The sequence below is a fragment of the Pleurodeles waltl genome, chromosome 9 (assembly GCF_031143425.1).
Source record: "Pleurodeles waltl isolate 20211129_DDA chromosome 9, aPleWal1.hap1.20221129, whole genome shotgun sequence".
In the NCBI taxonomy this organism is placed as follows: domain Eukaryota; kingdom Metazoa; phylum Chordata; class Amphibia; order Caudata; family Salamandridae; genus Pleurodeles; species Pleurodeles waltl.
This window is the reverse complement of record NC_090448.1, coordinates 366,730,348-366,746,719: the sequence shown is the minus strand read 5'-3', so window position 1 is coordinate 366,746,719 and position 16,372 is coordinate 366,730,348. Positions and strand designations below refer to the sequence as shown.

General features: G+C 42.1%; 1 protein-coding gene across 1 annotated transcript in view; it reads left to right on the top strand.

Moving 5' to 3' along the window:
- Positions 1–16,372, top strand: part of LOC138259311 (leucine-rich repeat and fibronectin type III domain-containing protein 1-like protein) — a 345,013-nt gene that overhangs the window by 188,994 nt on the left and 139,647 nt on the right. Inside the window, exon 2 of the mRNA XM_069206935.1 lies at positions 13,201–14,604. Coding sequence (XP_069063036.1) covers positions 13,220–14,604 — 1,385 coding nt within the window. The 5' untranslated portion in view covers positions 13,201–13,219. The remainder of the gene's footprint in view (positions 1–13,200; positions 14,605–16,372) is intronic.

Here is a 16,372-nt window from a genome sequence, read left to right as displayed (position 1 = left end):
TAGTGATATCCACTATGTTGCGAGCTTGTCAGCAATTAGTGCAAAGCCTGGGATCAAAACTTAATCTGGGGCCCTCTGGATGCTCCTTCCATTTAGGCTATGTGGAACAAGCAGCACCCTTTGTAAGTATAAAAATGCACCTAAGGAAAGAGAACACATGGAATGTGCTCTCACTTTAATGTCCTGCCCACACAGACTGCCTCATTGTTAATTAACACAGCAGGCCTGCTTGAAATTAAAACATCTATAAATAATGGTTGCCAAATCATAGCAAGTCCTGGAAAGACAAAGGGCCTAGTGCACAATGTCATCGCTAACCAACCCGCCCCTTCATGTGACAGCCCTTCTCTGTTGGTGGTTAGTTCCAGGCTTAGTGAAGTAAATAGCTCTTGGGGATCTCCAAGGTGGATGAGATGATTCTTGAGGGCAGTTCTGAAGCCATGAAATAAGATTGATGTCCTCATGTCACAGGAGAGAGAAGAACCAAGAGAATCAATGGGCCGCATAGGTGGTTTGGCATGGTAAGGCAGTGCTTGTGTATGTTCTTGGGCAAAGGAGGTGTGGAGGGGAATGATTTGATTAAGAAAGACAGAGAAAGGTTATTATCGAATCTGAAAACTTGGGGCTGGGAGGGAGTTTATATATTGCCATAGTGATCACTGAGAGGCAGCCATGCAGAATCTAAAGGAGGTCGAGGTGGAATTGGAACTGGAAGAAGGAAGGAATAACAACATACACTGATGAAGAAGCTGTCAACATAGCCCTCTTGATAAGCAGTAAGTTTGTGTTCAAGGTTGTGGCCAAGTAGAGTATCATATGGAGCAAAGTCTTGAGAATATTTAGAAGGTTGCAGTGTACCGAGGAAGAGAAACAGAGATGAAGGTGTCAAGTCACATAGTACTTTTAATTTGAACCAGGGACATGCATGAAGGTTTTTCCTTGCAAGAAGTTGGCACACAAACAACTTCTGAAATGTGGTGTGAGTATTTCGGTTTTCGTTTACTTCTACGAAGGACATTCTGAAGATGGAGTCATAATACTTAGATTTTTCTACTTTTGTACCTGTGCTAAATTGCCAGTGAGGAGCAGAATACGTACTGTCAGAAGAATGTGAAGTCTATATCTGTCAGAAAAGTGAAGGCCGCATTCATGGAAGCTGTCCAGAGAGACCAGCCTGACTAGGATTTTATTGATAATGGTAAAATCTAGACTGGGCACTAAATGGGGATTTGAGGAATCGTATTAATCAAGTGCTTTGTAAGTAAGGGTATTGCATGACATCACTTAGGGGACAGAAGGAAGCAATATCAATCTCAAATCAAATGTGAACCTCCAGAGAGGTTTCAGGAAACACCACAAGTCACAAGACAACCAAGAAGCTGGAGTAGTTGGCCCCCAGTGTACTGGACCAAAAAATAAGAAATTACATATCCCTATAGAAAAAGGAATACAAATACAAGATGTGTGAGAGTATAGGGAAAATGAAGAAAAATACAAGATGCATAGGGGAACTGAGGCAAGGTAGAACACGATTAGCCAACATATCTGCACAACCTTCAGTGATGTTCTTCAGTGCAGTGAGCAAGCTGCTACTTGTTCTCACAAGTGTATCTTACACTGGTAGTGCAAGTGCAGAGTAAACCACCTAAGTGCCATGGTAAATTATTTTACTGTCGATTTTCTGCTTATGTTATGATTGCCAACTGTCCAAACATCCCAATACTCAGCAACTCCATGAAATGTGGTACTTTGTTGATGCACCCTGCAACCCAGAAAACATTGGACTTAACAGCAACAAAATAACCCTGGCAACATAAGTAATCTGGAACTCCTTTTCTGTACATTGACCTTTGACCTGGCAAATGAAGCTGTGAAGCAAGGATGTGAGGTTCTAGCCAGTAATAAATGGATTCATAATGGAGAAGGCAGATAGGGTGTGAGCGATAAGGAAGGCTTTAATTGTTTGGGTCATACAGGATTAATTCAGGCACCAACGTGTATAGGATAGAGGAGAATATAGTTATGTTGCATAGGAGAGGTGGAAAGGAAGGTTGAGAGGGAGAGCACTGTTGTGAAGACCGTGGTTTGGGCATTTAATATTGTGGGGATATGGAAGGAAGCAAGAGATTCCCTGATGGTTTTGGAACTCTGGAAAGGGCCTTGGTCAACCCAGTTCTATGTACTGTAAGTCACTGTAGATATAACAGTGCATATTAAATTGCTTTAAAGTAAGTTGATCAAGCTTACAGCAAATCATGCAGTAAGTCTTAACCTACTTATATCAAAATTTTGCTTCTGAAAAGTAGTACACCATGTTTTGGAAATTAGTACCGAAATGGAAAATATAAGGGACAAAGTGAATTTGGAACACACATTTTCAAGCTCCCGCCGTAAGCATTTTGACAGCTTTGAGCTATGTAGCTATCTGGAATCATCCTGCTTGAACCTACCAAGAAGCTTTGAATGCATTCTTCCTTTAAACTGTGATTTGCCTACTTTAGCGAAGACAGGTACAATAAATGCATTGAGTCATCATTTTAGCTGTAATCTTTCCATTGAGTAATGCAGTTGGAAAGATTTATGAAAGTAGATTCTCTTAATACTTTTTTGATGTTCTGTCTGTGCCGGGAAGTAAGCCTTACAAAATATTGTGGTACTATATCTGAAGCGTCTTCTCATATTAACTGGTCAGCTACCTTGCACTACTTTCGGATTCGGTTGATTTAGATCAGACGACCTGCACCCAGTAGTGTTGGGCACATTTTCAGAGTCGCCATCACTGATAGATCACTGACGTCATGGGGATTGTGAAAAATCCAAGCATCATTCCTATTCAGCAGGAGAGTGGAAAAGGTGTGGTATGTAGCCAGTGGTGCATTTTGGAGCACACTGTTGCAAATATATTTCTAAAGCATGGTGTGGTAAATCACTGTCATATACAGGCTGCACACACTGTAAATGTTAGAAATAAAATGTGCTTCATTTGTGGTTTCCTAACTGCTATATTTAAAATATTCGTACAGTTCACGTACAGGTATTTGAACATTGAGTGTTGGAAAAAGACTGAGATACCACAAACCTTTCTTTCACACTCCCTATACCACAGCAAGAATGTCAGACAGCTCACTATACAAAATCATCTAACTTTGCAGTCAGGGAAAGAAAAGCAAACACCAATCTACATATTAAAAGAATAATCAGCAATTTGTCAGAAGACATAGGGCCTGATTTAAATCTTGGGGGAGGGGAATACTCTGTCACAGAAGTGACAAATGTCCCGCCTGCCATATTATGATCCCATTATATCCTATGGAAAGCCTAAAATGGCGAACGGGATAGCCATCACAATTTGTGACAGAGTATTCCATCTCCCAAGATCTAAATCAGGCCCATACCCTGACAATAGACCTCTGCCTTTAAACATATAGCAAATGTGACAAGATGAAACGTAATTTAAAGGCATCTTTATTGCTCATTCACCTTCTGAACTCTAACATCTTTGTTTTGGGGATGCTGCAGAATGCCTGCATCCCTAGCTCTAGTGCTAATGCCTGCACCCTTCAGTCTACTAACCAAAGAAGATTATCTATTCAGCTAAGGGGAAATAGTGACCTTTCTGGCCACCCTTTGAATTTCTGTGTCTCTCTCTCTCTGCCCTGGCTGGTATCAGAGATAGTCATGACACAGCCCCTTTGTAATAATTTATTTGTTTCTGAGGAGCTTGGGAGGAAAGGAGTTTGTGTCTTTCCTTCTTTTACTCCCTCACCTGGCAGTGCAAGGAAGTGCAAACACCAGTTGTCACTGAGATGAGCCTGCACAGGGCTGTAGGCAACTCTTGTCTCTGTAGTGCCTCTTGCCCTCGGAATGTTAGAAGACAATTGAGCTCAATCAGCTTACATGCAGGCCTGCAGGATACAGGGCCAAGAAATATGCCCTTCAATGTAAAAATGGGATGCAGTGGTGTTGGACGGTAGTTGCTGGGCCTGTAATGTATATCAAATGGCTGTACCAGGGCCTACACTGGAAGTATTTGGGCATGCTGAATAAACTACATGAACCTTTAATGGTATGTGGAGATATCTCAGCAGTATCTATGAATGTAATGGCAGTATCTGGGCATATTATATATGGGATAAGGTAACCCTCTGCTGTGCATGATAAGGACATTGCAAGACATCTAGAAGTTATATGACCATATAGAGGAACAAGGTGGAAGGCTGTGTTCCTTTATAAGGGCATGGAACTCTCAGGTGAATTACAATATCCTTATATTGTACAGCAGTAGACATTTAGGGCCAGATGTAGCAATTTCCGCATTTTCGAATCGGAAATTGCGAGTCGGTGCGACTCGCAATTTCCGAATCGCAAATGAGGATGCAGAACGGTGTCTCAGACACCGTCTGCTAATCGCTATGGGGTCGCAAAGACCCACCTCATAAATATTAATGAGGTGGGTCGCATTTTGCGACCCCATAGCGAGTCCCTGCACTCACAGGGATGGTGGCCTTCTGAAGTCAGCAGACCCCCATGTCTGTGACTGCTTTTTAAATAAAGCATTTTTTTATTTTTATTTGCAGCCCGTTTTCCTTAGAGGAAAACGAGTTGCAAAAGAAAAAAATAACGACAGCATTTGGTTTCGTTTTTTCAGAGTAGGCAGTGGTCCATTGGACCACTGCCTGCTCTGAAAAAAACTTTTTGGCTACATTCACAAAGGGGAAGGGGTCCCATGGGGACCCCTTCCCTTTTACGAATGGGTTACCACCAGTGTGACACTGGTGGTAACTGCGAATTGTTCACAAAGCAATTTAGCATTGCGGTGCGAGTCGCAAATAGAAAGGGTACACCCCTTCCTATTTGCGAGTCGCATTCACAATTTGCGAGTCGGTACCGACTCGCAAAATGTGAATGTGCATTGCGATGCGCATTTTGCATGCCGCAAACTGCGATTTTCGCAGTTTGCAACATGCAAAATGCTTGCTACATCTGGCCCTTAATTCTTTATAATACATGGTCACACCCTCACCTTCACCCTTCTCACAGACCTTGTAAATCGTTTAATTCTTGCTCTTTTATATGAAAAAGGTTGGCTTGCAGAGAAATCTTGATTCATGTTTGTGGCCATGCAATGAAACTTTGAGGTTTTCATCAAAAATTCACTGAACTGTTTTTAAACCCTCTTATTAAGTCTAGGAATTTGAGTAATTGTGCTCAAGCATTTTATTTCTTGCAGCAGATTCATGATGAAGAGACTTGTTTTTAGGCAAGCTCCTTTTTAAATGCTGCAGTACGTTCTCGAGGCACAAAGTACTTTGGCTAAGACATTTTTATGTATTGATTGTATCATTTATGATATATTCGTATAATGAAATGAATTGCTATTATTTCGTGTAGATTGATGTGTGATGATATAGTACTGTTGCACCTGGAAATACTAGTATGTATTGCTAATTTTGCACTTTTATGGTTGCTTTGCAACCGAATAAAGATTTTGAATTGAATGGAACAAGATAGCATACTTGCTTATATGAAGAATAAAAGCAGAATCTGGTGCAAAATTAAACACATCCTCGTTGCAAAAAGATGTTAAAATTAGTTTAATGTAAGGCAGATTTAAAACAAATTATGATGGTGCTCACATTGTGTAGATAAGCGCAAAAATATTCGATTTTTTCTGTAATTCTTTTATGCAGAAATATACGTTCCCATAAATATCTAATTTCTGTTGTTCATTTGAGATACAAGTATTGGTAATGGCAACAGGGTTGACTTTGAAAGAATGTTGTATGGGAATGTGATGAGATCAAAGAACTGTAGAATATTATTGGTGAAAGTTAGAAGGTCAGGTGGCAGTTGCACTGTCACACCAGACCTATACATCCATATAGATTAATGACTGCCTTCCTCCCATCTGTGCTAGAGTAAAACACCATAAAGTATCTAGCTATCTAAGACACTTTTAATAGTATTAACCCCTTTGGTGTGGGCGTCGGCCAGTGGCTGACACCCACCCTACCTCCCTGGTGCGGGTCAGGACCAGTAGCCGACACAAGGGAGGGGGTTAGAAAATCCTCGGGTGCGTCGCACCTGAGGATTTTTTTTTAAACCCCTGGGAGACACGGAAGATCTTCCGTGTCTCCCCCGCCCCCCACCCACCCCTTTGTGACGTCAGCGCGCCGCAAAGCCACAGCTGCGGGTGAGGGCCAAGAAACGCCACTAGACACCAGGGATTTCACTTGGGGTGGTTGGCCCCCTCGGAAAACGATTTGAAGGTTGGTGCCCCCTGGAGGGGCGCGATTGCGCTCAATCGCGCCACCCCTAGGGACAATTATTTTTTTTTTAAATAAAGAAATAAATAGGGGGTCGCCCGTGGGCAGGGCAACCCCTTGTGGGGGCAATACCTTTTTTTAGTAGTTGTAGGGTTTCCCTGGTGGCCATTTTGGCCCCCAAGGAAACCCTACAACTACCAAAAAAAATATAGATCTCTCTCTCTCTCTCTATATATATATATATATATATATATATATATATATATATATATATATATATATATATATCAATCCATGTAGATAGATACATCTATCTACATGGATATAGATCTCTATATATAGATCTATCTATAGATATATCCATGTAGATAGATATATATATATATATATATATATATATATATATATATATATATATATATATATATATAAATATATATATTTGCCACCAGTTGTCTTGCAGTTGTAGCATGCGTCTTCAAAGCAATGCACATAATTCAATTGACGCATTTCAATTGTAGGTTTTAGGCAGCAATAAAAAAGTCAAGTAAGTCTTGTGATTATGTTTCTGCTACAAAAGGATCAGACTTTTGTCTAGTGGCAGTTTTAGTGCCATAAAGAAGCACAAAATGTTTATATGCCTACTGCAAAGAGCAAATCTGTATTTTATGTAAATAGCTGAGTACATTAGTAAAGTCAGCCATTACCTGCGCTATAATACAAATGAAATGTATGTGCAGGGTGGGGGGGTGGCTATGGAGAGATGAAGAGCACTTTTGCTGGGTGGTAATGAGGGAATCCGAGGAGGAGGACATGGGAGTGGGAGCACCAATAATGATTGTTGGACTGGGCCCCAGAGGTGCTAAAGACTGTGACGAATGGTATGTGACAAGGTGTTTTTTGAGTGTCTTGAATGAACGTGCTGATTGAGGGAAGAAGCGCAGGTAAGGTGGCCCCTACTGTTGCACGTAACACACACACACCAGCAATTTTGTGACTGTCTATGTAGGCTAATGTTTTAGAGCAACAGTTTAGCCAATAGCAGAGATGGCATCTTGATGGATGACTGCTGCTGACGCCATCACTCGGGTTATAGAGGACAGCTCTGACATAGGTTCAGAGACTGACACAGCAGATACTGAGACAGCATCTGAGGGATAGGACAATGGTGCAGACTCTGGAAGTGATTTTTCAGTCTGAGGAGTCCCATTGGATAACTCTTCTTCCAGTAAATTGAGAGGGAGTTGATTAGGGCAGTCCTGCTGTCCCTTCGCAAGCACAGTCTGTGCAACGGGGCAATAGTGGGTTATCCCAACCCAGAGAGCAGGTGAATGCATCAGCAAGAACAGAGAGGGTGCTCTCTTGGGAGCTCCCAAATTTAGTTCAGCCCCAAATTCCACTGCCCAAATTGTATTGTGGAGACATCAAAATTATCTATCACAAAACAAACTGGTTTTGTAAGGCAGGCACCTGTGTTTTTGGTCCTGGGTTCGGCGGCCATGTAGGGAAACATACTAAACCCAAACATTTCTGGAAACTAGACATCCGGGGGAGTCCACAGAGATGTGACTTGTGTGGATTCCCCAAAGTTTTCTTACCCAGAATACCCTGAAAAGCTGAAATGTTGAATAAAAACTAAATTTTTCTTGCATTTCTCTCACACCAACTACAGGAATATGCTGCGATTCACAAAATTTCTACCACCCAGTGATTCCTCACCTGTCCTGATAAAAACACTACCCCACTTGAGTGCCTATACCTAGTGCCTGCGTCAGGAATGGATCACCCCAGGGTCAACAGTTGCCTCATGTAAGGACCAACATTGACCATTGTGTGATCTATTCCTGTCGCGGGCACTAGGCCTACCCACACAAGTGGGGTACCATTTTTATCGAGAAACTTGGGGGAATGCTGGGTGGAAAGAAATTTGTGTCTCCTCTCAGATTCCAGAACTTTTTATCACCGAAATGTGAGGAAAAAGTGTTATTTTCCCAAATATTGAGGTTAGCAAAGGATTCTGGGTAACAGAACCTGATCAGAGCCCCACAAGTCACCCCATCCTGGATTCCCCTAGGTGTCTAGTTCTCAAAAATGTGCAGGTTTGGTAGGTTTCCCTAGGTGCCGGCTGAGCTAGAGGCCAAAATCCACAGCTAGGCACTTTACAAAAAACAGCTCTGTTTTCTTTGTGAAAATGTGATGTGTCCACGTTGTGCTTTGGGGCATTTCCTGTCGTGGGCGCTAGGCCTACCCCCACAACTGAGGTTCCATTTTTATTGGGAGACTTGGGGGAACGCTGGGTGGAAGGAAATTTGGGGCTCCTTTCAGACTCCAGAACTTTATGTCACCGAAATTTGAGGAAAATTTGTTTTTTGGTCACATTTTGAGGTTTGCAAAGGATTCTGGGTAACAGAACCTGGTGAGAGCCCCACAAGCCAGCCCATCCTAAATTCCCCTAGGTGTCTAGTTTTCAAAAATGCGCAGGTTTGGTAGGGTTCCCAAGGTGCCAGCTGAGCTACAGGCCAAAATCTGCAGCTAGGCACTTTGCAAAAAACAGCTCTGTTTTCATTGTGAAAATGTGATGTGTCCACGTTGTGTTTTGGGGCATTTCCTGTCGGGGCGGTAGGCCTACCCCCACAACTGAGGTACAATTTTTATCGGGAGACTTGGGGGAACATTGGGTGGAAGGACATTTGTGGCTCCTCTCAGACTCCAGAACTTTCTGTCACCGAAATGTGAGGAAAAAGTGTTTTTCTTGCCACATTTTGAGGTTTGCAAAGGATTCTGGGTAACAGAACCTGATCCGAGACCCACAAGTCACCCTATCTTGGATTTCCCTAGGTGTCTAGTTTTCAAAACTGTGCAGGTTTTCTAGGTTTCCCTAGGTGCCGGCTGAGCTAGAGGCCAAAATCAACAGCTAGGCACTGCAAAAAACAGCTCTGTTTTCTTTGTGAAAATGTGATGTGTCCACGTTTTGTTTTGGGGCATTTCCTGTCACTGGCGCTAGCCCTATCCCCACAACTGAGGTACCATTTTTATTAGGAGACTTGGGGAAACGCCGGGATGGAAGGAAAATTGTGGCTCCTCTCAGATTCCAGAACTTTCTGTCACCGAAATGTGAGGAAAAGTATTTTTTTGGCCACCTTTTGAGGTTTGCAAAGGATTCTGGGTAACAGAACCTGGTGAGAGCCCCACAGGTCAGCCCATCCTGGATTCCCCTAGGTGTCTAGTTTTCAGAAATATGCAGGTTTGGTAGGTTTCCCTAGGTGCCGGCTGAGCTAGAGGCCAAAATCTACAGCTAGGCACCTTGCAAAAAACACGTCACAAGCATTAGGCCCACCCACGCAAGTGAGGTACCATTTTTATAGGGAGACTTGGGGGAACACAGTATAGGACAACAAGTGTTATTGCCCCTTGTCTTTCTCTACATTTGTTTCCTTCCAAATGTAAGACAGTGTGTAAAAAAGACATCTAATTGAGAAATGGCCTGTAAATCACATGCTAGTATGGGCACCCCGGAATTCAGAGCTGTGCAAATAACCACTGCTTCTCAATACCTTATCTTATGCCCATTTTGGAAATACAAAGGTTTTCTTGATACCTATTTTTCACTCTTTATATTTCAGCAAATGAATTGCTGTATACCCGGTGTAGAATGAAAACCCATTGCAAGGTGCAGCTCATTTATTGGCTCTGGGTACCTAAGGATCTTGATGAACCTACAAGCCCTATATATCCCTCCAACCAGAAGAGTCCAGCACATGTAATGGTATATTGATTTAAAAAATCTGATATTGCAGGAAAAAGTAACAGAGTAAAATGTGGAGAAAAATGGCTGTTTTTCAGCTCAATTTCAATATTTTTTTATTTCAGCTGTTATTTTCTGTAGAAAAACCTTGTAGGATCTACACAAATGACCCCTTGCTGAATTCAGAATGTTATCTTCTTTTGAGAAATGCTTATCTTTCCGGGATCCAGTATTGGTTTCACACCCATTCCTGTCACTAACTGGAAGGAGGCTGAAAGCACCAAAAATAGTAAAAATGAAGTATGTCTCAGTAAAATGCCAAACTTGTGTTGAAAAATGTGGTTTCCTGATTCAAGTCTGCCTGTTCCTGAAAGCTGGGAAGATGGTGATATTGGCACTGCAAACACTTCGTTGGTGCCATTTCCAGGGAAAGAACCACAAGCCTTCTTTGGCAGCCCTTTTTTCCCATTTTTTAAAAAAAATGTTTTACCTGTATTTTGGCTAATTTCTTGGTCTCCTCCAGGGGAACCCACAAACTCTGGGTACCTTTAGCATCCCTAGGATGTTGGAAAAAAAGGACGCAAATTTGGCGTGGATAGCTTATTTGGACAAAAAGTTATGAAGGCCTAAGCTCAAACTACCCCAAATAGCCAAAAAAGGGCTCAGCCCCAGGGGGCGGGGGAAAGGCCCAGCAGCTAAGAGGTTAAAGTATCATGTCTGTGCCCCTGAATATTCGACCTCAGGCAGCTGGATAAATAAAATGATCACATCTATATGGAGTCAAATCACTTTTTTGTGGAAGCACGGAATTTCTGCCCAATTAAAATATGTAATCCTTGCTCCAAACATGTGGAAGGATCCAACCCTCCGCTCTTTTGATGGCGACAGCGGTGCTTTCAAGCTAGACCATAAAAATGATCTTAACCTTGTTATTTTCACAAGTATTTTAATTTTCAGTATCTGCTGCAATTGTGTCAATTCAAGTGATACATTGGATAAAAAGAATCAGGTGATCTCACTTCCTGTGTTTTCACTGCAGAGGAGATTGTGGGGAGAAGGGTCAAAGGGTGTGTGATGCTGCTTCTGCTACCCCTGTGAGTTTAGTGAATTGGCACTACTATTTCAGCCTTGTTTCTCAGTCCACTTTCTTTTAATTTACCCCATTTCAACCATACATTATTAAGATGGAAGGAAAACCAAAATCGGACAACCAGATGCTAGGGGAATTTAATAAAAGCATATAGGAGTAAAACTGAATAATTGTGTTGTTTCATTGGTAACTGATTACTGCCTCCATATACACTGTGTTCATCAAACCACTTACATTTCGCTCAGATTTGATGCATTTATCTTTGGCCCAATGTAGGCAGTGAAATGAAGCTTGTGGCTGCAAAAAACAGCAACTAGATCACATAGCACAATATCCTTCTCAATTCTACTTTGTTTTTATCATATTAGCTTTTCCACTAAGCCTGTAACACTGAACAATGAATATACGCATGAGATAAAAACATGAAACCAAGGTGTGAAGAGTGGGTAAGGCTGTTTTAGAAATCCATAGTCGGATGCGAGAGAGAATGTCTAGTGCTCCATGGCTATCTAGAGTTTGTACTTCATTTGACCCATATAATGCTTGCTTCTGAGAAATTTGTATGCTAAACTTCATGAATATGAATATTAGTTGAACCCACATTGCTCTCCAAAACATGGGATTAGCCATGTTGTTTCCATAGAAATGTAGCAGCAGATTTGTGTCGCCCTTGCACCAAGCAAGTGGGCTTAAGACAATGCAAAACCTAAGTGAGATTGATCAAGTCAAGTAAGGCCACTTTACAAGGCCGTTCATGGCTTGATTAATCCAGAGTAATGCAAGGCAGCGCAAATCACCTCCTTGCGTTAATCTGTCCCAGGAAGGCGTTCCATGTGTGGAGCCTGGGTGGTCCCACAGATCTACACATGGACTTTGGTGCATTCACACATTTACCATAAGTGGTAGACCTGGGCATGTATCAAAATGCTACACCGCCCCAGGTGAGGCGTAACAAGGAGAAATATCCTTATTTCTCCTTGTTTTTTACCTCTTTCTACAAGTGCTGAATTTTGCAGCACATATCGAAAGAGGAAAATGCCTCCCAGGATTGTTTTTGTGTGGGAAGATGTCCCTTCCGGCACAAAACAAATCCTGCCTACAACACAGGTACCCTTGCACTACGACACAAGGGTGCCTGTATTCCACTGGGCAGCCTAATGTGTGCCAGCGCTAGGAAAGGACGGAAATGCATCATATAATGGTAAATACAGCACATTCCAGCCCTTTCACGCAGCACAGCTCAGCAAGGTGGCTTGCGGCGTTGCTTGAAAACTTGATAAATATGCGGCGTAATTTAAATAATCTATTATGGAGAAAAGAAAGTCAGGCACTATCTGAAAATGGGAAGGAAAGAGAAGCCCCATCCGCATCTGTACATGAAACCATCAACCCTGCATGATAGAGCAAGATGGCAGACTTATGTCCACGATCCTTGCCAGCTTGTGTCCCATTTGAATTCATTGTAAATAAATGAATCCTGAATAGATACCCTCAATATGTCCCATGGAACCAGCTCTCCTGAGCCTTCGATTCACTCTTTTATGTTGATAACCCTCAAAAATATGTACCCAAAAACACATCCGAAAGCATTTGCAGATCAGAGAGCATCTGCATTGTTGTGGCAGAAAAAGACGTGTGAGAGGGAAAGGGGGTGGTGAAAGGCGGGGCAGGGAGTACTGTATAAAAAGCAATAATGTAAGTAATGCTCACAGGTTGCAGGAAGGACTAGATCCCCGTGCCGCTCAATGCCTCCGGCGCTGATTTCCTTCTTCTCCCACCCCCAGGCCAGTACTGTCAGCCCCTGAGACCCCCGAGGAGATAAACAGCAAGTGAGCTGGGTTATTTAATTAGACACGCGGCATTTGTCATTGTTTGTCTACTCGTGCTGCTGTGAAAGAATTTGTCTGCCAATATGAGGAGATTCGCACAAGGCAAGCAGCTCCTGGGGGCTGAGTTTGACACTTCAGTTTATTTTTAGAAAGTGGCAGCGAAGCTATAAAATGATCTAGAGCTGTTGTTGCTAATCTTTTCTGGCATGCTTCCATGAGTCTAAGTAACATTATCATTTTTTTTGTCTTCCCCACCCCAATCCCAAACAGCTCCTCACAGTGACGTACAATGGAAAGGCCGATCTTCTGTCTGCTGATACTCAGCATGTCCGTGAGAGCACAAATATGTCCAAAGAGGTGCATGTGCCAGAACCTGGCACCCTCCCTTGCCATTCTGTGTGCCAAGACAGGTCTACTATTTGTGCCAACGGTAATAGACCGCCGGACTGTTGAACTACGCCTAACGGATAACTTCATCACTGTAATTCGCAGGAAGGACTTTGCTAACATGACCAGCCTCCTGCACCTGACACTATCCCGTAATACCATAAGTCAAATTATGCCTTACACGTTCGCGGATCTGAGGGGACTCCGGGCTCTGCAGCTGGACAGCAACCGAATTCTGAACGTGTACCATGACAATTTCAAAGGCCTGTTCAATCTTCGCCACCTCATCCTCAGCAACAATCAGCTGCAGCATATTGACCCCACCTCTTTTGATGACTTTGCTGGGACACTAGAAGACCTGGACCTGTCCTACAACAACCTGGTCAATATCCCTTGGGAGATCATTGGAAAGTTGAACAATGTCAACTCTCTCAGCCTTGACCATAACCTGATTGACTATGTCCCTGAGGGAGTATTTACCAATCTACTCAAACTAGCTCGTTTAGACATGACGTCTAACAAGTTGAAGAAGATACCACCAGATCCACTTTTCATGAGAATACCTGTCTTTGCAAAGTCAAAGGGATCTCCCATGTCCTCTCTGGTCCTTAGCTTTGGGGGTAACCCCTTACATTGTAACTGTGAACTCTTATGGCTAAGACGTCTGACTCGGGAAGATGACCTTGAGACTTGTGCTTCCCCTCCTGATCTCCTGGGCAAATATTTCTGGACCATCCCTGAGGAGGAATTCATTTGCGACCCCCCTGTCATAACTAGGCACACAGCAAAAATGTCAGTCATGGAAGGTGAGAGCGTGCTCCTGAAGTGCAAAGGTGCTGGAGACCCTGATCCCTCCATTCACTGGGTGTCCCCAGAAGGTAAGGTCGTCTCCAACACTTCCAGGACTGTCTCGTATGACAATGGAACACTGGAGATACTCATCACAACAATTAAGGACAGTGGCACCTTCACCTGCATTGCTTCAAATGCAGCGGGTGACTCCACTGCTTCAGTCGAGTTAGCAGTCAACCCACTGCCTCATTTCACTAACACTACCAACCATGTCAAAAGACCAGATACAGGTCCATCTGATATCCACACTTCGGCTAAGTCGAGCAATGCAGTTAACGCAAATGAAAGCAGCATTCAACAGGAGCGAAAGGTAACAGCAGCTGATATGACCTCATCCAGTGCCCTCATTCAGTGGTACCCTCAGCGAAACATTCCTGGGATCCGTATGTTCCAGCTCCAGTACAATAGTTCATCTGATGATACGCTGCTGTACAGGTGAGTGCCTCAAAAGTCTCACATGTACTCTTATAATTTAATGTATTATAGTATGAAGTTATTTTAGGCAAAAAAATTCTCACACGCATTTACCAAAATCTGCAGGAAATAGCCACCAAAGAAGCCTACACAATGCCCTGAAATATACAGTTTCTCGTATGTCTAAACTTCATTGCCCAATAAGAAACGAGTATGCAATATTCATAAATTCTGCTCCACCTTAGCTATATTTACTATTGCATTGCCAGTTGATGCTGCTCACTCTTTTGTTGAATCTGACACATTCATCCAAAGGATTATTTAAAACATTTAATACAATTGTATCGACAGTAGATCCAGAGTAAGTAAGCAAGGGTTTTATAGCATGTTTATGTATCCAGGGGTCTTATTGGAGCTTCTAACAATGAAAAGGAGCAGAGGGTTACATCTGGTTAGCCACGAAAATTTTGTATGTCATAATATTGAGTTCTAAATATTGGTCTGCTAGAGCTTGTGACCAAAATATCGGCCACCAAGATAGCTTGAAGGTAAGTATATGTACATATGTACAGATTTACTGTTCTTAACTCTACATCTATGTACCTGGAAGATTTATATTGTTTATCGTTCCAGATATTTTGGTCATGATGTTCTTGTAGAACGATTTGTAAAATTCAACAGGAAAATAGAAAACGTTCCATGCCTGTAATATGTTGTGGTAAAGGCACACATTTTTATAGTATTTGTATTGTATAGTTGTGATCCAGAACTTGAAAGGCATATCCCCAGGTCCTTCACCAGTATCCAGAAGATTAGATTGATACAGCTCTTCAAATATTGCTTGTCCTTGCCAGAAGAAAGTGACTAGCTGATGCAAGTGATCTTGCAGAAGAATAATTTTCAAGTTACTCTTTTCTTTAGGAACTTAGAATCGGTGCAATGCAAAGGATTGTCAATTGTATCTTCAAGATTACATGGAGCCAATTAAGTTGAAGGACTTGTGTTTTTTTCCTCATTGCCTTGGCAACTATTATAATTTGTGTTAAGGGAAACCTATAGGTACCTATATACCATTTGGGATGCCCTGGAGGTCAGTACGCTCACCTATTTCCTAGTAGCCTGGTAGAACAATATGGACTCGCAATCTACTATATGATTATGATACAGCATGATTTATTACATCTCAAACCTTACTTAATCTGTATTGACTAATCTGTATTGACGAATGGATGCTCTATGCATATTTTTATCCTCTATTTGCAAACTACATCCAAATCTTTGTTAATTTCGTACCTCAAAGCTTGGATTTTAATGATCCCATGGGAACAAGGTTACATCCATTGGGTTCTTTAATGACTCCATTCATTACCAGGAGAAATATAATAATTTAGAATTGTTTGCTTAAGGTAATTTTTATTAAGCAAAGTGATGTTTAAATCACCTGCACCATTCATTTTTAATAGTTAATTTTCAAATCACTCACAAAACCCACTTTCAGATTATGGCCATCGATAGAAGATGGTGTTTTTTTTCCTCTGAGCATGTGAATTTTTTCTTCAGACTGAGGGGGTTCTGATGTCATCAAAACAGAATACTTCCCTAGAGCAGCTACTTTGAGCCTGCCATTGACAAATTTTACAGTCACAGAATCTGTCTGTCTTGGTATCTGCATGTGGACGCAGGTAGGCAGATCCACTTTGCATGAATCAAGTCGGGGATTATACAATACAATTTGAAGATACCGGTGATTGAGAAGTATACCCTTCTAGGGAAAGGAAGTAAGTTGAAG